The sequence below is a fragment of the Ambystoma mexicanum genome, chromosome 6p (assembly GCF_040938575.1).
Source record: "Ambystoma mexicanum isolate Mex_15411 chromosome 6p, UKY_AmexF1_1, whole genome shotgun sequence".
NCBI classification, from domain to species: domain Eukaryota; kingdom Metazoa; phylum Chordata; class Amphibia; order Caudata; family Ambystomatidae; genus Ambystoma; species Ambystoma mexicanum.
Window position 1 is genome coordinate 59,421,356 of NC_090935.1, and position 26,015 is coordinate 59,447,370.

At 46.0% G+C, this 26,015-nt stretch overlaps 1 protein-coding gene across 4 annotated transcripts in view; it reads left to right on the plus strand.

The window, feature by feature from the left end:
* Positions 1-26,015, plus strand: part of LOC138511206 (sialic acid-binding Ig-like lectin 12) — a 515,336-nt gene that overhangs the window by 120,174 nt on the left and 369,147 nt on the right. For all 4 annotated transcript variants that reach the window (XM_069626734.1, XM_069626735.1, XM_069626732.1 and 1 more), the window contains exon 2: positions 8,538-8,966. In XM_069626734.1, coding sequence (XP_069482835.1) covers positions 8,538-8,966 — 429 coding nt within the window. The remainder of the gene's footprint in view (positions 1-8,537; positions 8,967-26,015) is intronic.

The following is a 26,015-nucleotide window of genomic DNA, read 5'->3' on the forward strand; positions in this document are numbered from 1 at the left end:
CAGCAGCCGACGGTCGATGACTTCTCCAGCCGTCGTCGAGGTTGAGGGTCGACGTTGGGGTGGGGAAGGGAATGAATAAGAAGTATAATTATAATAACAGCAAAAGTATGGCTAAGGCCAGGGAACTCCGCAAGATGCTTCCGAACAGTATGGCGGAAAAAAACAATCTGAGGATCCTACACGCGTGAGGGATCTTGGGTACAGTGGACGTCACACTAGGTATAGTATTACTGGCACGCCTGTGTCGACGCCCATTTTCGACTTTCGAAAAACAAACTGTAATACTCCGCAGCTTCCACTAGATGTCGGCCTATGCACAGCATGTGATCTAAGCAGATTCCACAAGCCTCAGAAATTTAGTTATTTAAGTTATTCAAATTCATTTCTTAAATAGTCATCGCTCAATAAATGAACAGCGTGTAATAAAAGAGAACATATAATGGGAACGTATTTAAAACTATTATACATAAAGAACATATAATATCACTTAGAAAAAAAAGTAAGCCAAAAACAGTTTTAGGAGTAAATAAAATATTCACACAGAAAATCAATAAGAAAAAAGAGAACAAAAATCAGTTCAAGTCAGAAAGTATTAGCGTCTATGAATCCTGCTCCTAATGATGGTCGGTATCCTGCAGAGCAGCGTCAGTGCACAGAGAAAACATATTGGGCCTCATTATAACTTTTGCGGAACGGGTTAACGGGCTACACTAATGGAGGCGGACCCGTTAAACCCGTTCCGCAAAAATACGAGGTCCCCTCGCGGGACCCGTTCTGCACGTCTGGTTTTACCAGACGTGCAGAGCGGGTCCCGCGAGGGACCAGGGAGCTAACAATGGGCCGGCCGTAATCGCCCGTTGTTAGCTCCCTCCCCCATTCCCATTGAGCCCTATGGGGGCTCAAATGGGAATGGGGAAGGATCGGGCCCGGGTTCCCTGAGGGAGGAATTACCAGGCCCTCCAAATTCGGAATGGCTCGGTAATTCCCCATTCAGGGAACCCAGACCCGGACCCAATTTTGGAGGCAGCCATGCCGCAAATTGCGGCATGGCTACCTCCAAAGTCGTAATGAGGCCCATTGAGTCAACAGTAATTGGACCAATTATAATTGACTCTACCATACTTATACCTTATGACTAGTACGTCGGTCTGACATTCCTCCATGCCTTCTACGACTCTTCACTCCCCAGTGCTGAAAAACGGATATCTCTACTCTGACGTCATCTCTATCCCGACACACTTGTCGTCTGTTTCAGCCGCAGAATAAAATGCTCTCTCCCTCTTCTTCTGATCCTCTATTTCCTCTACGCTTTCTTCTACTGACTTTGCTCATTTCTCTGTGCTGCTTGTTTCTTACCCCCACTTCCCTATCACACCTTTTCCTTGCCACATCCCCTAGTTCACCCACCTCGCCACATTTTCCACATGTTCCCCTTTCACTGATTCTGACACTGCCACTTTTCTTTCTTGGGGCCACCCTACTGCTTCTTCCCTTGATCCCCTTCGCTTCCCTGTGTTCCTTTGTTCCCTCGTAAATCTCTTACCTTTCTTTTCTCTTCAATCTATCTCTGCCCACCTTTTCCTTTCCTACTATTAACTCTATTCCAACGAAACCATTTCTTGACCCCTCATCTCCTTCTAAATTTCAGCCTAGCTCCCTTCTTCCTTTTTAAAGTCCTAGAAAGATTTGTCTACTCTCAAATTTCTTTTTATCTGAATGCCATGGCCCAGTCAGGATTCCGGCCAACACACTCTTCTACATTTCACTAACTCACTCCTCTCTGCCAGATACAACAAATGTTCCTCTATTCCTATTCTCTTTGATCTTTCAGCTGCTTGGGATACTGTGGATCACCCTAACCTGCTTTCTGTTCTCCCCACTCTTGCTTTTGCTAACTGTTTTGTGCTGGTTTCAATCCTGCCTCTCTAATTGCACTTAGTTTCTTGGGCTGCTCTGTCTTCCTCTCCTCATCTCCTTCTTTGTGGAGTCCCCCAAGGCTCAGTTCTTGGTCCTTTTCTTTAGTTTATCTACACCATCCCTCTATCAACTTATTGAATTCTTTAACCTCTCCTCACTTTTACGCTGACGACTGTCAGATTGTCCCGTCTATCTCCGCCTTGTTTGAGTTGCTTCACTCTACTGTTTCAGCTTGTCTTTCTGCAGTCCACTTTTGCATGTCTTCCCATTGTCTGTATCTTAAAGGGGAAGTTCTCTCGAAAAATTGCAATGCTTAAAAATATCGCCAATATGAAAAATATAGATTGACATTTGTTTTTTTTAAATGAGCAGCAAATCTGCTGTAAAGTCCTGCTTTTAGTGGATACGGAAGCATCCATTTTGTATACAGAAACAGTGTAATCTGATTCTTTAATTCTCTGCTCTCCCAGCAGTAATCACGCAGGAGCCCCCTACTGGGAGCTGGAGCTTGTTACTGCCTGAGAGTAGAGAATTCAAACACGTGCACAGGGCAGGCAGCCCTATGAATGCCAATCCAAATACAACAAACAAAACCTTTTCAGCAAAATAATGCTTACTGTATTAGGATGGCATTCGTAGGACTGCCTGTATAGCGCTAAAAGCAAAGGTCCATGCAGAGAATGCACTGATTGTGCGTCAAAAGCAAGGAAATAGAAAGAGGACAATGCGAACACAGACGCAAGTGGTTGCTGACACCCTGAGTGTGAGACACTGTTCACATCCAGTGTTTTTCTTTGGGCAAGAATACAGGGATCACGTGTCGTTGGCTCAATGCCCCTGAACCAACTGGCCTGCAATATATCCGGTGGGGAGGAAACAACATCACTGCGGATAAAGACACATCAATATCGCAACTAAGAAGGAAATGTAGCCTCGGCTGGGTCCTGCTAATAATATATGAGGAGACTAGATCTAAAGCTATTACATTTTGGAAGCGGCTTTCCGAAAAACATACTTGGTTCACCACTATTGAACACCTCGTGAAGCGAAAGAAACTAGCTCTTTGAAATTGAACGAATGTCGATTCACATCAATTTGAATTCTCTTTTAAGAAACTGTGTTTTTGTTTGTAATGTATATGTCCTGATGAGGTGCACCAGACGGAAATTGTATAGACCGTTCTGGCAGCCCGAAACGCGAGTCGACAACACCATAGAGCCTACTCCTCCCAGAGTTGGCTTTAACTTGGGTTTACACAGATAAAATATGGGGATCAATATGTCTCCATAAGTTATCACTTTGGAACATCTACCCAGTGTTTTACTTTTAAAAATATTGTTAATTAGGTACTTTGGAACAGCTAAAATACTAACCCAAATGGATGGGATGTTCTGAGTTACAGAACACAACTATCAGGATTGCGTTTTTTGCACAAGTATGAGTGGTGTCTTTTGTATGTATGGGAATGAAAGAGTATGGAGGGTAATGATATGTGAGATGTGTCTTTTTTGTTGCTGTGATAAAATGTGTGTTCTTGACAACTGTTTTTTTTTATAGATGTGTTATTAATATATTTGATATGCTCTTTTGTAAATGTTTTCTATAATTAAAATATGATCAAATAAACTTAAAATAAATGAATTCTTACATGCTGCCTTGTGTCTAAAACATACACCCTTCAAATAGGGTTGTTATCTTGGAGGGGATTATGCAGCGTCTTCACGCATGGATTTACATAAATTAATAATAGGAGGGCGTGCACTTATCCATGGATAACTGCAGTTTTTGTTTGGTGTCCTGTGAAGGAAGCAAACACGTCCCATTTATTTAACAGGGCGCGTTTGACTCCCTCTTTCAATGGGACTTGTGTGGCCCTGTGGTGAAGGATTAGCCCCTTCAGCCACATGACCCGAGTTCGAATCCCAGCATGCCCGTTTTTGTGGTGCATCAAAAACAATATTTCCTGCACCAGACTCAAATACAGGTTGTGTGGCTGAAGGGGCTAACCCTTCAGCATTCAAAAGAAAAGACATATCACGCATTCCACCACAGGGCAGTGGTTTGGAAGCGTATTCACGTTCACAAAAGCCATGTGTTGCACCTAATCTACAAAATGCTAGACTTGGGAGGATAGCTCAGCAGCAAAGTGCTCGCCTTGCAAGCATGATGTCACGGAGCACCACAGGTTCAATTCCCGGGTCCGCACTTAGAAACCTCTGGGTATTAAGCATGTTATAAATAACCTATCATATAATAGCAAATGGTCTTCTACACACCATAGCTTGTTAGTTAGTGGTAGGTGAAAGAGTCATGTAACACGCCCTGGGTTGTCACACTACAAACTATAAACAAATAGGATCAAATGTAGTTTTAGACCCATTAGATTTCATAATGAATGTCCTATGTGGGAATCACCTCTGAAAGTGACACTTTCAGGGTGATCAGTCATTTCAGCGTATTTTTAGCAACTGTTGAGTTCTTCCTTAGTAGGTTCAGGTTTCATAAAAGGGCAGTGTGCCCAACCTGTGGGCAGGGCGGTGGAGGAGAAAGGTTCTCAATGGAATTTGTTGGGTTGGAAGGGAAGGGAGAATGGTCATTTTTAAAGAGGAGACGCAAAGATTTCAGAATATTCTCTGCTGGTGGTACCAGAGGATTGCTGAGTGCGACTGGGCCACTCGCCCCTATAATGCTGGGACGTCATTTAGGGGTTGCAACTGCGACCCCTGAGGTCTCCCTTGCTACCCTTAAAAAAATGCAAGCTCCTGGGCTGTGGCCAGCGCCTTGTGGCTCTTTGCTTCTGAAGTGGTTGCCTTGCTTGTTCAGGCCTCTTTAAAAAAAAAAGACAAATAAAGAACAGGGGGTTCCACAAGTCTAACACTTTGAGCAGTGACCCTAAATGAGAAAGAATAGGAATAACAAATAATTTGTCTTTCTGGAATTCTATACAATAATTGCTAGACTCATCAAAGGTTAATTTGAGGCACATTTCAGGGGGTGAGTCACTGATTTAGTCTTTTCTTAAACACCTCAACTCAGCCTTTCATCCTTCTGAGGTCGATAAATGAGTACCTACACAGGTTGGGTGATATTGGGTGTATATTTTTTCTATATAAAGCACTTAAGCGTGAGTGCTATATAATAACACATCATTATCATTTGGCCATAGTCGTCTGCTTGCATTCACAGTAATTTGGTAATATGGGCCTATACACACTGATCTTAACGATACATACGGCGATCCATTCTTGTATGAAATGTACATCACATAGCGATATCGCAACCATATTTTTCGTACTGTATTTAGGAACAATGCTTTGTGGTGCCACTTCCTGTTTTGTCAATGGGTGAAAGGTCGTGTTCCATCTCTTCTCGTGATATCATTTCGGTGTTGGGTCAAATGACATCACTTCCTGTGATATCATCAGAAGTCAAGGGTCATATGATGTCACTTCCGCTACCCCTGTCATTTTGGTGAAATGATGTCCCTGCTATAACCTAGCACTTCAGGTCTAAATGTGTTGCCATTTACCGGAGGGTGCAGGTGTAATTTGTATTTGTATTTGTATTTTATTGAAGTTATATAGCCATTTAATCCTAGGTGCTTTACATAAGAACAGGCAAAATACAACAAGCATGAGATGGTAAATGAATCATAACACGAAAACAGTTTAAAGAACAATTTACAACATTGCAGAGGTGAGGAGGGCGTAGGGCGGGGCAGGGTGAGCGAGGGAAAGGAAGGAGTTAGTGGGGGCAGGAGCGGGAGAAGAGGGAATGTAAGGGTGAGTGAGGAAGAAGAGAGGAAAGAGTGGGACTATATGGGAGCAGGGGGTGGGCAGGAGGAGGTAGAGAGGGAAGGGAAGAGCAGTGGTAGGAGGTGAGGAATGAAGGTGAGGGAGAAGGACGAGAAGAAACGAAGGGTGCTAGGGAGGTGAGTGAAAAAGGTAAGATTTCAGAGAAGAGCGAAAGGAAGGGAAGGAGGGGGAAGAGCGGATGTGAAGGGGGAGGCGGTTCCAGTGAAGGGAGCAAGGAGTTGGAAAGATCGGAAGCAGGAGGGGGCACAGGGAGGTGGAGGGGGAGAGAGTAGGAAAAGATTAGCAGAACAGAGAGAACAAGAATGGGTATAGAAAGTTAAAAGGAAGGAGAGATAGGTGGGGGGGGCAAGACCATGGAGGGATTTGAAGACAAGACAGACAAACTTGAATTTGAGATGGGAGTGAAACGGGAGACAACCTAAAGAGGAGAGAGAAGAGGAGATGGGATCGAGAGGTGAGAGAAGGCAGAGGGAGCGGATGGCAGAGTGGTAGATGGATTTGAGTGGGGAGAGATGAGTGTAATGAGAGGGCAGGCCGACCAGGCCTCAAAGGCAGGTCCATAACAGAAGACACACCTGAGGCTTGAGGGGTATCTTTGCCCTGATGGAATATACTACTCATGTTACAGGAGAAACTGGTTGAATAATACTGAATGGAAGAGAGGGTCTCATAACGTATTTGTTGTACCCCTTACCAAATACCATTATATTGTTTCTTTTTCAAACCTTGGAAGCCTGTTCCTGCCAGTACATTAAAAGATTTGCCTGGGGGGTAGAGGGCGGGCCAGGTATTAACCCACCCCAAATATTACGACAGTGTTTATTTTTCCTATGTTTTTCGTTCGTTTCAAATCGGGCGTGTTTAGGAAGGAGACACTACAATTGCAAAAGGGTCTTTCTGAAGCTAGCCTCTGATGTTTTGAATAGTTCATAGTGTACCCTGGTTGTGAGATTTCTGAAGGCACCATCCATCTGGTTTCGTGTGGGTTCCTAATCGCACCACCGCTATCCTAAGGCTATTGGCCCCGCTCCTGACAGGAGTAACGTACTGTTTCTCCACACAGAGCTTCATTACGAGTTTGGCGGTAATGGTGTTGAGAAAGGCGTAAATAATAATATTAAATAATCCATACATAATCACATATTCACACTTTGCATAGTATTGACACACCAGAAGCTGCCTTTCTGGAAAAGTTACACAAAGCAGGCAAATATTCACAAAGCATTTTGAAAGACCGTTCAAAGCAGTCTTGGGGAAAAAGAAATCCATGTTTCAGAAAAGTCGATTGAGCACCCCTGACATTTGTAGTGCCAAAGTTACTAAATAGAAAAAATATATTATTAATCTAACTGACTGGTAAACCCAAAGCAGCGCTTCAGCAGAATGAGGATTCGTGTATCCATTCAGCCCAATGGTAACAACATATGTTCATTTCATGTTCTGTGTCATATCTGGTGGCGGTTTCACAGCAGCCTCGATACATGCATGCTGGGCAGACAAAGAAAGTTCAAAGATCAATGTTACCCCCCTGACTCTTCCCCTGAACAGATCCAAATCCCAGAAGAATCTGGTTGCATTTTGTAGTCTTCGGGCTATTCTCCATGGCTTCTAAACTTAAGGAAATAATAGCAGGGGAGCTTCACATGCTTTATTCGGGCTTACATTTGTAGGGCCGATGGAGGCCATTCATTGGCGAATAGATCAGCTGATTCCTGTTTTAAGGCGCCAGAAGCCAATGGAAAAATAATCTTCCGGGAAGGAATATGGGTGTTCCAGAATGAGCATCTCTTTCCTGATTGAAGCCCCTGGAGTATTAGATGGACTGGCTGGTTGCTGGATAGGCATGAGGGACCTCGGGATGAAGTAGCACCTGGGAGCTTTGTGGTAGATTGATTGAATCTTTTAGCTTTCTTTTTCTGTTGGACACCAGTACTAGAGGAATGCTAGTGTCTAGTACTAGCCCTGATATAGTGGGGGTGGGCCTGGGAACAATTCTGCACACACACCAAAGGAAAATGGATGAGAGTGTTGAGTGGGGCATCCTTCCAGGATCTGCATCAAATAAACAAATCAGAAATGGCCTATGCAGACTTGGGGCACTCATCACCGAAAAATGGCTTTGGCCCTTTGATTGCAATGGGGGTGTCATGTATGGGGAAATAGTTTCCTTTCCTGCGATGTCCCACAAATACCGAAGAGGCATGCACAGAAGACCACTACGCTTCTCACCATAGCACTTTATACAAGCAAGCACTTTATTGTTTTTAGAAGCGCCCTCTCCTGCTGTTATCCTGTAAGCAACTATTTTATGGCAAATTTAAGCTAGTCTTGTACATGTCTGTATGTGCTGCTTTTAGGAACCGTAGCATATACAAACTACGGTATCTAGTCATAGCATCGAATGCAAAAGCATCGACTGCCTTAACATCTAAAAAGAAGTGTCGAAAAAAAGCATCTAATGCACTTTTTTTTAAAGTAAAGGGTTTATTTTAATTGTATTGGGGTTTTAAAGGTTACAAAAAGGTGGTTTTGGGGGAACCCCCCCCATTTAAAAAAATAATTAAATAAAATGCATTCAATGCTTTTTTTTCGACGCTTTTTTTTTAGGTGGTAAGGCCTTCGATGCTGTGGCATTCGATGCTATGACTATAAACCACAAACTACATATGCTGTAAGAATGTAAAATGTTTTATGGATTATATCCTAGCAAAGAAGCTTGGGTGATAGTGAAAACGTTTTTTTTTTTAAGTTAATGTTTAACTAAAGAGAACAAAGTCTTGAACGATCTTCTGTTCCTTTCCGCAGGGTCCCAGGGGATCGTGTATACAGTGTGGGAAGCCCGAGGATCCCCGGGGAAGTCGATAACCACAGCAGCAAGAATCCTGGGGCGCAGAGGACAGTCTGCGGTGCTGCCCTGCAGCTATATGTACTCAGGCGCAGACCACACAGGGAATATTCACGTCTTCTGGAAGAAGTCTGAAGACCGCAGTCCGAAACCAGAGACCATATTTGAGTGCACTGTCCATGAGGAGGACGCCCAAGGAGAGCCTTCTTTGGGCTTTTGTAGAAATGCGACCAAGCAATACAGATTGGTTGGGAACCCGCGTAGGAATGACCTTTCACTGGAGATCAGAAATGTGACGTCCAATGGCACTTACCTCTGTGGCGTGCAGCTGAGCAGCCTTGGGGACACCAAGTGGCAAACAGAATATGGGACTGAGCTCCTTGTTTTTGGTGAGTACTCTTCTATGCGCTGCTGTTCACGGGGAGGTCATGGCAGCAGCAGGACGTTCTTGGGTTCTGAGTCTGAGCTCTGGAGAAAAGTAGTGCGAAAAGCCAACATCCTCCTCTCCAGGTTCCAGCACCAATATTCTTGGTTGATATTTGGAATTAAATGTATTGAAAGGTTGATTAAGTCAACTAAATAAATAACATTAAATAATACATATTCTTGGGTTGACGAATTGAAAGGGAGCTGTTCGGCTTTCCAGCTGCAAAAGCGGATCAACAGTCACGCCTGTGCACCAGGGTCACCGCGAGGATGTACCCCTTTTCTGATTCATGAAAGTCTTAGTAAATCAGAAAACTGAGGTTGCCATCCGGTGAAAAGTTGAGCCTATGAAGGGAAAACCCTGTGCAGACATGGACAGATGCTGTGCTGCCTAGTAGGTATCTGCCAGGGGAATGGCCTGGCAGTGTCTGCCCTGCATTGCTGACGCTCAGCAGGGCCCTGGCCAGGCAAAGCAGTCAGGGACGTGCAGGAGTTGAGGCTTGATGTCAGAGGGCCACCGTCTTCCTTCCGCAGAAGGTACTGCTTTTAGCAGAGGCACCCCCCCAGACATTTTTCATAGGGGTGGCCTGATGGAAATCTTGGGGTGAAACACCAAAACAAACAGGCGGGCCGGTGGAGGGGCCAGCGTTCTTATAAGGGTGGCCGTGCCCCCCCTTGGTCGCCCCTTGGTGGCGCCTCAGGCTTTTAGGAAAAGCGTTTTTCACTTCTAATTTTATACAGACCTCTGAATTGGGCCCTGTGTCTTCTTCTAAGGAGAGATACTGGACTCTGGGTGTTGGTCCCCTGTCTCCTACCTGTGTAAAGAGACATTGGGTCTCATTACGGGTCTGGTGCTCACCCTCCCGGTGAAACCGGCGGGTTGCCGCCAGACCTGTAAAAAATTGCCGCCGCCTGACTTCCCGGTAACACTGGGGTATTACAACCCCGGCGGCCGGGAAGTCAGCGCCGGTAAGTCTGTTAATCCCCATTCCCATAGAGTCGCGCAGGACTCTATGGGAATGGGGACCATGGAAGCACCGACACCGTTATTAACGGTGCTGATGCTTCCATGACGGTCAGCCAACCGTGGCCGCTGTGCCCGGCAAGGTCAGACCTGCCGGGCACAGCAACTCCGGCAGGCACACCCGTAGTGTGCCGGTCCGGTAACAACAGTGCCGCAGCCTTACCGGCACCGTTGTTACTGGACCGGCACACTTGTAATGAGGCCCATTGATCCTATAGCATTTACACTCATGAGAAAGGGGTCCCAATTCTACTCCTCCAATATAGCGTAACACTGTGTTTTTATGTTTTATATTTGTATTTATTTGAAGAACAGGGATGTCAATATGAATAAAAATGACTTACAGGAACACATCTACAGATGGCGGGGGCATTCCTACGAAGGGTGCCTGCACAATACCACAAAAGTGAGAACAAGTGGAGAGCCAGTTTAGGAGGGTGGGATAAAATGGGAGACAGAGCAGGGACAAAACAACACACAATGTATATAAGAATATAGGTGACTCGAAAGGTAGTATTAACCTAAGGGGGCGAGTGCTCTAAACTATAAACATTTGTAAAATGTAATTATTAAGCGTCACTGGCGGGAGTGGTGGGGTCAGGTAGGGAGGATGGGGTAGGGCAGGGGGATCCCTCCCTATATCTAGTAAGGGAAGGTTAAGCCGAGCTTTGAAGAGATCCACAGATGGGCTTACTTTGATTGTTATGGGCAGCGGGGCGGGTATGGAGAAGTCAGAAACGAGAGGAGGAACCGAGAGGGTATGGAACGGTGAGGCTGAGTGCTGCGGAGGATCCGAGGGAACGAGGTGCTGAGTAAACATTTATACAAACAGGTACTGAGGAGCAAGGCCATTGTGGCTCTGTAGACTAGGAGAAGGAACTTGAAAAGAGAGCAGTTGTGCATGGAGAGCCAACCACCATGTTGTTGGCAGGTAGAGGCGTAGCCAGGATTGTCTAACAAGTGGGGCCTGAAGCTGGTGTAGTTGGGCCCACCGCAGTGACATCAACTTCTGTAAATGCCCACACAGACAGATATTGGGTATGCCTTGCCCGCTCAGACTCTGCCCCGTCTACGCCTCTGGGTTTGCAATGGATCCCTAGGCAGTCCGCCTGCTTGGTGCACAAAGCCGGCTGGCACATAGGGATCCCCAGCATTTGCTCATGCATGAAAATGCATGCGGGTGCAAAAGTGCAGTATTTGTTTTTCGCGGCAGAAGTGAGCGGCGGAAACTCAAGTTGTGTTCAGGCCCTAATCTCCAACATACAAAATGATGAGAATGGGTTGTGGCATTAATGGAAAGCATAAAAGCCTTACGCATGGCGTGTACACCTTCCATTAATGTTACAGCGCATCCAGAATAAGTGTGTGAGTGTTTGGCAACCGCAAAAAATATGCTCCAAATTGCAGTTTTTGTATGTTTTACCCTTTTTAAGACGATATTGAAACCTGATATTATTTAGAGCGGAGTTTCTGGAATATTCAGACCATATCATTTTCTATAGAATTGATTACTTGCACTAAGGCAAATAGCAATCTTCTTAATTTTACCATCAGTGGTAATTCAGCTGAGTGAATTCTAAAGGTCGTTGCTACTATGCCTCCTGTAAATGTTGCTCTAGGCAGTCCACCTGCATTCTACTGATCACTGAATGCTTTGCTTTTACTGAACCCCATGTTTAGGTTTTGACTCATAGGTTTTACTACACCAAGGCTAAAGCGACACATATTGGACGAAAAACTATTGGTACGGAAAATGTGTGTGAATACAAATCGCCCTTGGAGAATGTTCTCTATTCCCTCCTTTTGTATGTTTCTAGTAATGTGATCTGCTGAAAAGTGTCTGCCTTAGTTGCAATCAGCTGCCTCTGCAATAAATATAAAGGAAAGAGTCCCAGATGTCCAAGGCTGTACAGAACAGTGTTTTTAACTTACTCTTGTAAATGAAAACGTAACTTACACAAGTAAAAACAAAATAACGTACTTAAAAAGTAATTGTTGTTAAGTACTTCCAATCACGTGTAAAGATCCACAGTCATGAAAACTTGGCTTTCGATACAAATACCCAGTTGCTACTAGGTTTTGACATCGTATCCCTCTACACCAATATCCCCCAACAAGCATCCCTTGATGCGATTGAAGAAATACTTCTGGGCCGCATTGATAATGATCCGGTCCCTACTTCGTTTATCCTTTGGTGCGTTGAACTAGCATTAAAACGTAACTACTTTGAGTTCAATGGTAGGATTTTCCAACAAGTTGAAGGGACCGCGATGGGCGCCACTATGGCTCCGAGTGTTGCTAACTTGTACGTAGAGACCTTTGAGAAAAGCAACGTCTACAGCAACCTCAATCCCTATAGTAATAACATCGTGAAGTGGAGTCGCTACATTGACGACATCTTGGTCATTTGGAGTGGCACCTTGACTGAAGCTAACAATTTTTTCAACTGGCTCTGGGCATGGTTAGGGAGCCCAGCTTTCCTCTGCCTTGGATGGGGAGAGGACTCTGGTAGGGGCTCCTAGGGGGCTTCCTTTTTCCTGGTGTCCAAAGTTGAATCAAAGAAAGGCCTCTTTCTCATAAAGGCAAAATGTAACAGTGGATTGGTCCATGGTATGCCTGCCTTCAGGAGTCCAGTCTCTTTAGTGGTAAAATGAAACCATTGCCTTCTGGAATCATACCCAGAGTGCCTTTAATTGCAGGAGGAAATGGAGGGGACAGGAAGGAAGAGGTCCCTGGCAGACGACCAAGAGGGTTTTACCGTTCCTCAGGCCCACCCTCCTGTTCTGGCTTTCCTAACTCTGCCGCTTTCTACTGCATGCTGACTTCAAAAGACCTCAGGTGTGTAGCACCCTTGTTGAGGTGGGCTTCATTATGCCAGTGCTGCCTTTGAAGCACACTTTCACAGGAGATATCCTGAGGAGTAGTGTTGGGCCTAGAGGAGCGGTGTTACCCTTCCTCCTCTGGTATCAATAAAGGCAGCATCCTGGCTATTGTCTCACTGGGTTGAGTGGAGACAGCCAGGCTAGCCATGAATCCATATTGCCCTGTTTTAGCTGGGTCTGGGCTCCCTGGTTTGACACTTGCATTATATCAAATAGTTTTGGCTCTTATAATTGTGTGCTCTTATCAGTCACAGTAACAGAGCCAGGCATGGCTTTTGTTAAGAGATTACCCTGCCACCAAAGTGATAAGGCAGACAATTATTATATTTTAGATTGGAGGTGCAGAAGTTAAAATGCCACCCCCGTCAACAGTGAAATTATGTCCTAGTATCTGTCAGGAATGCACATGTGATCCTACCCTCTGCTACCGAAGAGCAGGAGCTGCAGATATGAGGACACTGATGCAACAATGGAACATTGGCTACCTATTGGCTTTGACAATGCTGTTTTTGAAGGTGGTGTGTCGTTGGATCGCAGTGACAAATCCTGAAGCATGTCATGTTGCTGAAGTATGTGGGTTCAGAAAAGGTATTTTAGGCACACCAGGATATGCATTTTCAGCCGCCCACTTGTAGCGTTATGGCAATGCCCGATCTCTGTTCTGATTGGACCGGTTTTCCTTTTTGTGGCCTAGTGAAGAGCCAATGATTCAGGAGTTCCCCGGAGAACACATTGTCCTCCGGTGTTTGAAGTTGACTTGGCATGGTGTTCCAGAACAGCAAAGCTGGCTCCTCTTTGACGTGTTTGTTGTACTGTGCAACCGTCACTAAGTCTAGCTTCCTCTATCATAGCATCCTGAAGGGGACATAGGAAGGCACCTCTTCCAGTATATTTCTGGGCCACTCCTCTAGAAGGGTTGCTGGGCGATGTAGAGGATTTTTAATTGGATCCTGTGATTTGAGTGGATCCCAGTAAAGTGCTTGAAATGCTGAGGCATCCTGTTCCCATCCTGTTCCCATCCTGTTCCCATCTTTTCAGTCTTAGCAGGAATCTTTTTGATGGACTTTGCACTCTCAGGAAATAATTCACTGGATAGTGTGGTGGGCTTTTGTAGTGTATGACGGCATGGTCCAATCTTGGGAGTACAAGCGCGATGACCTCAGGGGTACTGTGTGGGCAGCAAGGAAGGCATGATGTGTCGGCCCGATCTTTAGTTGGAAGCAGCAGTCTTTGGCCACTGCTTAGTGTCGTGGCCCCATGTTGTGGCCCCATGATAAGTGCGTGGTCCAGACAAATCCTAAGATGTTCCTAGAGTCTCATTGAGCGGAGGGCAGTTTACGATTCCCTTCGGACAAGGAGTTGTCATAAGTCATGCTGTTTCCAGTGGAGTAACTTTGCTGAAAATGTTGGGGGGGACATGACATCTGAAGAAAAGGTGCCCCAGCCAAATGAATGGGGAAAAAATGGTGAGCCATGAAATTTGGGGGGGGGACAAACACCCCCGTTGTCCCCTAAAATTACGCCCATGCCCTTTTCATTTGTGAGATGGTCATTTCTGTTTTATTTGCCTTGTTGGTCGTCCAGGGCTCTATTAAAGATAAGCATCTGGCTCGGTGTAGCGGGCTATGTGGGTGTCATCTGCATAATAATAAATAATAATAATTTGGCATTTATATAGCGCTACAAACCCTCAGGCATCTGAGCGCTGCTTATTATTACCCACGGTGTGTGCTGCTCATTTATCGACCTCAGAAGAATGAAAGGCTGAGGTTGGCCCCGCCGGGATTCGAACCTGCGTCAGCAAGTTCTGCACGGATGTCAAAGCGAGTTATAGCAGGTAAAACCTTGTTTACTAATGATGTCCTTGAGTGGGGCCACGTAGATGTTGAAGAACAGAGATGATTGGCTGTTCATTCCAGTCCTGCTCCAGTTAAGTCTTTTCATGTGGGTGTCCTGGCTAATTGTAGCAAAGGGATATCCTGGAGGATGAGGGCACTTGGAGGATAGGATTCTGCACTATTATTCATCTTCTGCCGGATGGCTGAGTGCCCATTCTGGTTCTCCCAGTGTCCTGAATCCTAGCTGGCTCTGATGTAGACTGTTATCAGATGCCGCAGGGTCCAGTGGATGCTGATGGATGCATTTGCCAAATAGGGATTGTTGGAAATGAGGTCCTAGCTAGTTGGGTAGGTGAAATTATCTGTCCCTTTTTAATGATAATGATGTGTTATTTATATAGTGCCTTAATCCAAAGCGCTTTGCAGAGCACATATTTACATACGATATCACCCAACCGAAATTGGTACTCATTTATCGACCTCGGAAGGATGAAAGGCTGAGTTAGCCTTGCCGGGATTCGAACCTGCGACCTGCAGATAACACGTGGGAGTCCTTCCTCCATGAAGAAATTAAATACGGTCTTGAAAAGGCTGGCAAATTCTTGTTGTTGCAGGATGGATCTGTAGATGTTCGGCCGGTTCAGCTCTATAGTGGAGGGACACAGCGTGTATAAGGAACACACATAGCTCCTAAGTATGTGCACTTCTATACTTGGACCCTTCCGAGAGTGCTTTTCCCTTCCCTTCCCTTCCCATTTCCCTTTCTCTCATTCCCACTCTCCATTCCGAGGGGACAGGCATACCGGAATATACACAAGCACCTTAACCCTTCCTTGGAAAGTCATGCCATCTTACCTCGTATGGCGAAATAGTTCTCTTCACTACTTCATCTCTTCTATGAGGCTGGCTGGTTTCCTGATCAGCCGTCGCAACCGGAAGCGGACCTTTGTCTCTCCATTCTCATGTTTTTCTTAAGAGGGCGACTATCTCCTCTGAACTGGCACTGGTGCTTCATTTTCCTGTTCAGTCTCATAATGTTTATTGAAATGAGACACATTTCTAGTGATGCCATGATACGCGGTTCTTGCCCTTATCCCTTGACATATGTGATCGTCATGTGTGCTGGATCAAAGAAAGCATCAGATTTCCTGTCTTGACACTGACATACCAGAACAGAGTCACCTACTTGTGATTGGGAAGGTTCTACCTGCCTTCTGCAATCCGAATATTCGTTCATTTTGACCTTGTGGCGTTGATCACAGATCGATACCTCCTTGTGATATCTTGCTTGGCATCTTGTCCTCGAGCGTAAATACCGCTACCGCCGGGTCGTGCAAGTTATTAGCGCTGTATCATAACCTGGTATGAAAGTGCCCCTGACTCGGACGGTAACGATATTAGCGCCTGGTGGTAATAGCCCAAAATAAGGGCTACTGCTGGAAAACCGGCACCACTGCCAGAATAGGAGGCATCATGGTGGCCATTTTGAAAAACACAATCCATCAACTATCTCCACTTCCTGTAGCTATCCAGACCTGCAAACAAGACAGAATGTTTCAGGAGAGGGTCAGAGGCAAGTGTGCCCAAGATCGCCTAAGGAAAGCCAAATTCTGAGAGGGGGAGATAGTGGTCCTGGCAAATGAGGTGGTAGCACACCATGATGAACTCTATGGTCCCAGGCAACGGAAAACATCAGGTAAGCCATCAGGCATTTGTGAGAAACTTGACGGTGTCTCCCTGACTAATCCCTGGGGATCTGTCATCCAGGTGGCCATCACTATTAGATCCAGTTCCTGGGGGTGGACCAGTGAGGAAGGATCACCTGGATGGGGGGTCCTCGAGGAGTGGAAGTGGGACACCGACGGGTGGGACGCGGTATCCCCCTTCTTATTACACCCCCTCTACCTGCCCACCCTGTCTGATTCAGGCGTAGGCACCGCCAGTTGCACACCTGCACTGCTTTCCCTGGCAACCCTGCACTAAGGGACTGTTTCTGTCTCCCTACAGTCCCCCTACCAGCACTTCTGTCTGCACTTACCTTGCACTTGCCACCATATGGCTGTTTTATTATCTTATTTATTCGATCACCCCTTGTACTGCACTTTCCCCTCTACCTTCCCCTCCTTGCACTTTTCCCCTTCCCCCCTCCCATGCACTTGCGCGATCTGAATGACACCTGGCCTAGTAGGATCGCTGTCTGTCGTCCCTTGTTTCAACCCCCCCATGCCTCGTTGCACCTTGAAACACTTGTGTATAGGCGCGTTATAAATGCCATATCATATCATACCTTTTCCCTATCATACTGCGTAGGATACTCTGCAACTCTACCCCCCCCTTTCCGACAAGAACACTTCCCACACCACGAAAGACAACGGACTAACACCACAGCCGTTTACCTGACATGTACCTGTTAGGGAGAATTCTCATTTTTATGGCTAATTTCCCTCACCTAGTGAGTCCCCCAGCAGCTTTGCTGGATTTCTGGAGTTATTTTCTTCCACTTGGTAAGAGTGTGAGCTTTTCCCCCACTCTTACCCATGTTTTGCCATGTGTATTTCATCTGTTGTTGTGATTGTGGACTCTGGAGTACACCACTTCAGTAGCGCCCCTCTTTTGTATGTTACACAGCACCTTCAGTGCACTGACACAGGGTTGTCTTTTAGACTTCCCACCGACTCCATTTCTGGGGCTGACTACTGTCCCACAGAAAAGGGTAAAGTTGCCATTAACTTTACCTAGTCATTTAACCACAGATCCAGTACACCGCATCTTACATGGAGTACTGGAAAGGGTTACTCCATATCCCTTTTTATCTGTACCTCCTAGAGCCTCGTTTTGCTCTTTTAACAATTAGACTTGGCTGGTGGCAGTGGTATCTACCCTAACTTTTCTACCGCGATTATACTATATAAACGTGGTATTGTTTTAAGCTATTATATTAGCCTCGAACATTAACCCGCTTGACCAAATACTATTTCTTTAGGCTCCGGTCGGGTTTATTCACCATTTCTTTTAGTTAAAGTCCTTCTTGTGTTTTACTTTGCGCGGCAAACCAGGTTTGCCTTCTTTGTTCACCGTCTTTTGGCGGGCTTCTGCGAAGAAGCCCTCCTCTGGGCGCCTGGGTGCTAGGTGGACTGACTGTGAGGGAGGGGTGTAGTCACCCACTGCACAGGGTATCCTAGGAAACTCAAGTCAAATTTTGCCTAGATTGGCTGAGGTGGTTGTCCGGGCTGGACAACCCCCCTGCTGCGTGATTGACAGACAGGCTGTGTGAATGGGGGATTTTCGTATAAAAGGCAGGTCTCTTGGGCTAGAAGTCAGAGTCGCCACTGGAACTACAAGGAACCGAAGAGAAGCGGAGAAGAAGTCGGCTGCTGCAACTACCCTGTCCCGGTGAAGCCCTGCTGCAGTCCTGAGCTATCTACCCTTCGACGACCAGAGAAGATCCAGTCTGGAGTCTTCTTCCCTTGAGCCTGGTGGGGATAACCAGCTCATCTTCCACAGCCAGAGGATCCTCTTCGTGGTCGAAATCGCTGCACACTGTTGTAGTGGTCCGGATAGCCATCTGAAGAGCCTCTCCTGTGTTAAAGGAGCGCACCTTTTATTCACTGTCGCTGCTGCTGGCTTCATCCCTGTGTGGTGCAGACCCCTCCAGGAAACCAACAGGAACAAATGCTGTGGCACCATCTTCTTCACTGATTAAGGTACTGTGTTCTGCTTGAGGAACTAGGGTGAATCCCTTTTCTCCTCTTCCAAGGCTTGCCCTTGTCTTTTCTCCTTCTTATAACTTTTGCTTCCTCCAAAGACAATATCTAAGTACTCCCGGCAACGTTGAATCTTGAACTGTCTGACTGTGTAATCCTCGACAACAGGAACCCGGTTCCACTTGACACTGGCTCCGGCCTATTCACTTTTGAGCAAGTGCTCTCTGATTCTGTCTGCCTTCACAAAAGTATTGCCTATGATTTTTGCTCCCAACTCTCTCTGGTTAGCCCAAGTGCTAAGTGTGTTTTTGCCCCGGTAACATTTCTTGCCGCGGATACGCGTTTCTTTAATACGACCGATCTGTCAAAAAGTGATCGCATGTGTATCCCTGGTAACGTCTTTTGTTTCACAACACCGGTTCGCCAAAACAGAAGGTACTTACCTTGAGTTAATCTGTGCCAAGAGAATTGGTTGTTTGTAGTGTATTTGTCGTATGGTTTTGAATTCATAGAAGTGTTGTGTTTTACAGATGGTTTAAAAATAAATGTCCTTCTATTTTGTACCTGAAACCTTGAGTCAGTGTTTACTTGAGTCACAATAATTGTGGTCCCCTTGTGTAATCTCTGCTACTGCTCAAATACTCTTGAAATAAGCCAGGCTGCTCCGCTACTGCATAGTAGTACAGGCTTGTGCCAAAGGTGAACTTGTACTACCACTTGTGGTCTTAATTGTGTGTAGTGATCCCTAAGGGCACTGTACAGGATTCTGCCTAACAGTCCCAATACAAGGGTCAGGAAAAATCAGGCAATTGACCAGAATCACTTACACCTGACAGCCCTTGCCTTTACCCACAGGGATAAAATGTGGAGCATGGGAGCACACTACGAGCAAGGCAAAACGCACAACGAGACAGCTATCCCAGTATGGCAATTCAAGAGGAGGAGAAAAGCGGCCAGAACCGAAGAGGCGACAAGGAGAGAAGCGACCTTGCCCTTTCGAACCCTGACCCGCAAAGCCTCCGTGAAAGGAATCGTAAAACCACAAACAATAGCCAGCATGCGTTGCAGCAGATATCAACAGTACACAACGCCCCCCTACACTGACAATCAGGACAGGGAGAAACTCCTGCTACAGTAGTACCATTCTTGACGCCAGAGACAAGAAAAGCCAAGCAGTTCATCACAGCCGGTGAGTTGAGGGGAGAACCGATAAGAAACTAAAACTGTGTTGAACAAAAGTTACAAATGGCAAATGAAGGGAAGTTCAAAGAAAGAACTGTTAATTCCTAATGGGAAAACCAGCTGCAGAGGGGGCCAGCACCACGTGAGTGCTCACTCGAAAGATTCTGGTTAATTCCCCATTGTTGAAACTACCGATACCAGAAGGCCTTGGGAAAGCCGCAAGGAAAAGGTCAAAGTTGTCAACAGGGGTTTAGCAAAATCCTTTGTCCAGGTGAAAGTCTTTGACCAGCAAGTACTGGAAAAGCTAGGGGAGATGAATCCCGCATAGTGGGAAAGTAGAAGAAACTGAGAGGCTGGCAAACGTGAACCCGACGGAGGGATGCCGACAGAAAGAGGCGAAGCATGAGGCCCCCAATGAACATTGTGTTGACAAAAGTGAACCCGACAGAGGGATGTCCACAGTGGATTATTTAAAAAGACATTAAGACTTGTGAATACGAAAGATGAAATTATTTTGGACACCAAGCCGTAGTGAACCCGACAGAGGGAGGCAAACATTCTAGAACGGTCTGAGCCCGGAAGAGGGTGATCCACGTGTGAAAAGTCATTACCCAATGACACATCAATGTAGCAGATGTTATTTATTTTTTTAGATGCAAGCCATAGTGAACCCGAATGAGGGAGGACGACATTCGAGAGGCGTCTGAGCCTGGAAGGGGGCGACCCAGGGGTGAAGAACTCTCACCCTAGAGCAAGTTGAAAATAGGACCTTTATTTATGATTTGAACCTACCAGGCCCTCGGAAGCAAGAAACTTAACCACCAAAGGTCCTGATATCGCTAGGATGTTTTGTGGATCTGAGCCCGGAAGAGGGCGATCCAGGGGTGAAACGTCATCACCCAACGTACATGCGGAAAGGAACATATTGAACACATCAAGTCCTCGGAGGCAAGAGACGTTTTGTAGAAAAGAAATGTAACCACCAGAGGACCTGATACCAGAGAATGGAACTGTAGTCTCGTGCTGGGAAAGCTCGAGAGTGTGCTGTGCTCAGGAGTCCACTTTGTCCCATACTCAAAACATGGGGAATGGAGACCCCCGTCTACCACATTCTGATATCATTTGTGAACACTTCTTTCTTTCTTGTGAACTCTATCCCACACTCTATGTGTATTTAGTTGTAAGGATTGGCAATAGTTTTCATTTTAGTATTGGCCCTTTTATTTGACCAGACGCCAGTATGACTGCCTTATTATTATTTGATGGTAGTAGCTTGCTCCCATCTTGGATTTAGGTTTAGATTAGGCGTTTTTCCAACCTGCATATACAGTTTAATAAACACCCTTGAACTGTGATTGCTTGTGTCTGTCTTTACTGTTGCCACTATGAGTTCCTTACAAATTCCATAAACCAGAAGGTTACGGCGGTGCCCAGTGTCCCCCATGATAGAGAGGACTGCAGGAAGCGATGGAACGACCTGAGTGTCAGGGTGCGCTGACTGCTGGCCCAACACCGGTGGGAGAGCATGGCAACCGGCGGAAGTACTGTGGAGCCACTGGTCCTCACCGCATGGGAGGTGAGATGCATCAATGACAGGCAGGCTAGCAGAAGATGCCCCAGTGGCCATACCCAGGAGCTGGGCATGGCGAGAAGGTGCATAGAGTGGGTGCTTCATCAGCCAACAAGCACAGCTGTCATGTGCCAGTGCACCAAGGCCACCCCTATGAGTCACAACAGTGGAGAGGGGAGCAAGGGACTCATCTAAGTACCCTGCACTGCACACTCATGCTTGCAGCACAGCAGTGCCCCATAGGGAGCTGCCAGTGCAATGTACCAAGCCACCCCCACGCATTAGAGTGGAACCCGTGGAGAGGACGTGTGTGCATGGGCACCCGAAGCATGCATGCCATACAACAGCTGCCCCATCACAGAGGCCCTGCCATCCCAACACACAGGGCAATGAACAATTGGGCATGTAACACACACCCATATCCGCATCCGTCTCCATTATTGTGAACCCACATGCAAACACCTCTGACCAACCATGCACATTAGCCCAATTGCCTGGAGATCCTACTCTGCACCATGCAATTAATGTCTTGCATTCCAATACACGTGGGGAATGAAACCTGACAACATCTCCCATGTCTCCTACACGCACTGGAGCTACGCCAGGGGCATCTGAGGACCGCGAGGTGGCAGGCCATCTGGGAGTGGGACATTCCAGCCATCAAGACCCGCCAGTACCACCACCAGCACCTCGCAAAGTGACACACAGGCCACGCCAAGGCAGAGGTCCCGCAGTGTCACACCACATCACAGCAGGAATAGGACCATGACTGCCAAAGCCCACCAGGAGCCTGGCCATGGCAGCTGCACCCACATCCGCAGCTGTGGGCAACACCACAAATGATACACCATCTACTAGAGTGACCTTGGAGACACAGGAGGACAGCAGTCCGGTAACATCACAGGCGGATGTGCCATCAACCCCTGGTTGCAGTCTCTGCCCGCAACCCTCCACCACACCTGAGAGCCGACCCAGTCACCTCAGAATTCATACACCTGAGCCGGACACTGACAACTCGTCAAATGGCTCCCCTGTCAACATCCCACCCCCACAGCACAGACCCTCTCCAATGCAGCCTTCCGCACCCCCTTGGCATGTTGCTGCAGACGGTGGGGAACATGGGACATGGAGGCCATTGGGTGCAACATACACAACAACATACAGGGGGCCACATGCAGGATTGCGTGGGACAAGACAAGGACAAGGAGAGTGATAACTGCCAGTATGGCAGCACTGACGACATTTGGTCCGAGTACTTCACAGAGGGTTCATGTCTGGTTCACTCCCCTGCCAAGCACACCCCAGGAAATTATAATGTATAGTCTCTTCCTTTTAGTGCTTTCATAACTGAACATCACCCTATTCTTAGACGTTCATATGGGTGAGGGCCCCAGACTCGTACTGATGTATTATACCAGCTTTGTGTATTCCGCTGCCAAGCATAGGTGTCTTCCTTGTTTGTCTCTGTCTCTCTCAGGGTCCCAGTCACTATTTTTCTCTGGCTTCCATATGGGTGCGGATCCCAGACTTGCAGTGCGGTTTCGCAATAGCTTGGTTTACTCTCCTGCCAAGCATATGTTGCTCTCTGTAATGTCTCTGTTTCTCTCTAGGTCCCAGACCCGCTTATTCTCTTGCTCTTATATGGGTGTGTTTCGCAGACTCACAATAATGTATCTTGCCTGCTGGTTTACTCTCCCACCAAGCATACTTCACTCTTGGTTAGTCTTCGGTTACTGCTTCCTTCTCGGGCTGCAGTTTTAGTTTCTTTTTTTTTTTTTTTTTTATTTTTATTTTGTATATAATCTATATTAGATTTTTACAAAAGGAGTTCTCATGGTTGCGTATACCTGACCAAAGAAGAAGAAATATTGAAATGTTGAAAGTTGCACACCAATAAATGTTTAGAACAATATTAGTGTTTACACCGTCCAAAATTCATCAAAGTTCGGTGGCTTTACTCGTTAGATGTCAGAGATATCAGAGAGATGGCTAATCTTTTCCATGGTGATGTTTAGTAGTTTTGCCGTCGGGATTAGCCATCTAGTTTGGGCTCCTGTAATTAGGCGATTCCACCACATGTCTTCGTCATTAATGAAGGAGTTTGTAAACAAGGGACCAAAAAAGGCGTCCCTTTCCTGTGCGAGCGCTGGGCAAACCATCAGGAGATGTCTTATGGATTCTGTAGTTTCAGAATTTTTACAGAGACGACATGATTTCTCCTTGATAGCAGCTCGGATGGCTAGAATTTCTTTTGTAGGAAGCAGATTAAGACGGGCTTTCAGTAGAGTTTTCATAGACAGCTTACTGGGGTATTTTTTACAGTATTCCATAGGCTCTTTAAGTTTGTTAAAGACGGGTGGTAGATGGATTAACAGCTTGTTTGATGTTGCTTTTTCATTCGTATTTATCCAGTCTCACCACTCCATTTTAGATTTTATTCTTAACGGATTCTTGATTAGTTCGTCTTCTGAACAGGCTATCGCCTGCAGGAATTGTTGCTGGGTTTCAACCCAGTTTTTGAGTAGCTTATTGTTTCCCTTGCTGATTTCTTCGTTGATCATACGGTATATTTGAAGACTCTCTGGATTTCTTATTTTTCTAAATAACTGAATCCCACTTTGTGCCACCACTGCAGCTATAGAGAGCAGACCTAGTTCGCGTCTTATTGCTGCAGAGGATGTAGATTTAGGAAGTCCAAGTACTGTTCGCCAAATATGGCCTTCTAGTTTGGTCCAGAGCGTCGATGGAATTGTTGGTGTTGCATCCATGCCGTACGTTAGAGATGGGATTACTTTAGCTTTATAGAAATGGATTGCGGGTAGGAGACTGAATTTGCCGTATTTTCTATGGACTGCTCGAAGCTGGGATGCTAGATGTTTCGCCTTTGTCCATAGAGTTTGTTGCATCGTGTTGGCGTTCTTAGAACTGTCAATTTCCACTCCCAAATATTTGAATGTTGTAACAACTTCAATTTTTGCCTGATGAAGGAACCACTGTAGATTTTCTTTCTTTTTATTCCCCTGTTTTTGGAAGATCAGGACTTTGGTTTTTGCTTTATTTATCTCCAAGTTGTTATCCTTTGTGTATTGAGCAAGATTGTCAAGTTGTCGCTGAAGTCCAACCTGCGTATGGTCCAAAATTATCAGGTCGTCGGCGTATAGAAGTCGGCTGACCCCTACATTGCCCACTTTGGGTGGAAATGACCTGATCGAATCCTGGGAATCTTTAAAGTCGCCTAGGAAGGATATAAAGAGTGTGGGGGCCAGCGGACAACCCTGCTTCACTCCACGATGAGAGGGAATTTGATCTGATAGGAGTCCTTGATTGTTCAGGCGAACGGCCACCCTGGTGTTCGAATGAAGGGCGATTATAGGGTCCAGGATGTCTTCAGGACACCTCCACGCTTTCAATTTCTTCCACAATTTCGACCTGTCCACTCGGTCGAACGCCTGGGAAAGGTCAACGAATGCTAGAAAGACTCTTGGTGCTCCCGACAATACTTTGTCTTTGATGATGCTCAAGATCATTATGTTAGCTGCCGTGCTTGCGTTTTTTTGAAAACCAGTTTGCAGTGGGTCTGCCGAGGGGGATAGCCTTGCCCAGTTCTGGAAGTGATTCAAAAGCATAGTGGCGAAGACCTTGCCTATAACGTCCAACAAGGCTATAGGACGATAATTCGAAGGGTCCTCCCTAACGCCCTTTTTGAAAATCGGTACAATGACCGCCTGGGTCCAGGAGTCTGGTATTATCTTTTGATCTCTGCAATCTTTGAAGATTAGGCTCATTACTGCAGCCCAGTCGTCAGGGTTTTGCTTAAGGTCCGAGTTTGCTAGCCCGTCCGGACCTGGGGCTCGGGATAATTTTAATCTTGTGATGGTTTTTTTTATCACGTCTTCGTCAGAAAGGTCCACCCAGTTTCTCACTGGCAGTTGCTTTATAGGGGTGGTGGTTATTGAGGGTGCCTCAAAAAGATCAGAGAAATGTTTGACCCAATTTTTTTCAGCGACTGAGTTGGTCATAGCAGCTTTTGGATGATGGTTTGTTTGATTTATCATAGTCCAAAAATCCCGCGATTTTTTCGAGGCTAACACCTTGAGCATGTTTTCTGCGTCGGACTGGTAGAGGGTACTCCGTACATGTCTCAGCCATTGTTTGTAATTCCTCTTTTCTGTGAGGTAAATTTCCCATGAGGTGGTTGTGTTTAAAGCAGCAGCTTTTTTCTTTGCTTTCCTTAGCGTCCCACGTTTAGTTACCAAATTGGTGTTGTAGACGTGATTGTATTGTGATGCAGAATAGTTAGGAAATTTCCGTGGTTTTTTGAACGGAAGGAGTAGTGGAATATAGCTGTCTCTGAAAGTTGCATCTTCAGTATCAATAACGGAGGTTAACATTTTATAGTTAGCAGTCAATGATTTGATATCGTTAGTAGACATACAAAGGCGGGTTGCCTGGGAATTTATCTCAATCGATTGTTTGTAGAATTGCTGATCATGAGCAGCGGTTTTGCAAATAAGGTTCAAAAGGTTATGGTCACTCGCCTTGGTTCTAATTATTTCAAAGGTGGTTATGCGGTGATAAATTTGTTCAGAAACAAAAATATAATCAAGGGTAGCCGATGAGTTGTCGCGTTCCCATGTAGGGATCAATTTTTGGCTCTTTGTTGCATTGGCAGCATTATGGAAGTTTCTAGAGCTCATTAGTGTTAGCCATGTTTTACCTCTTCTCTCTGCCAGAGTGCTGGATAGTGCATTTGTTTTTGACGCGTTTGAAGCCACGCAGTTTGCATTTAAGTCCCCACAGATAACAATATTC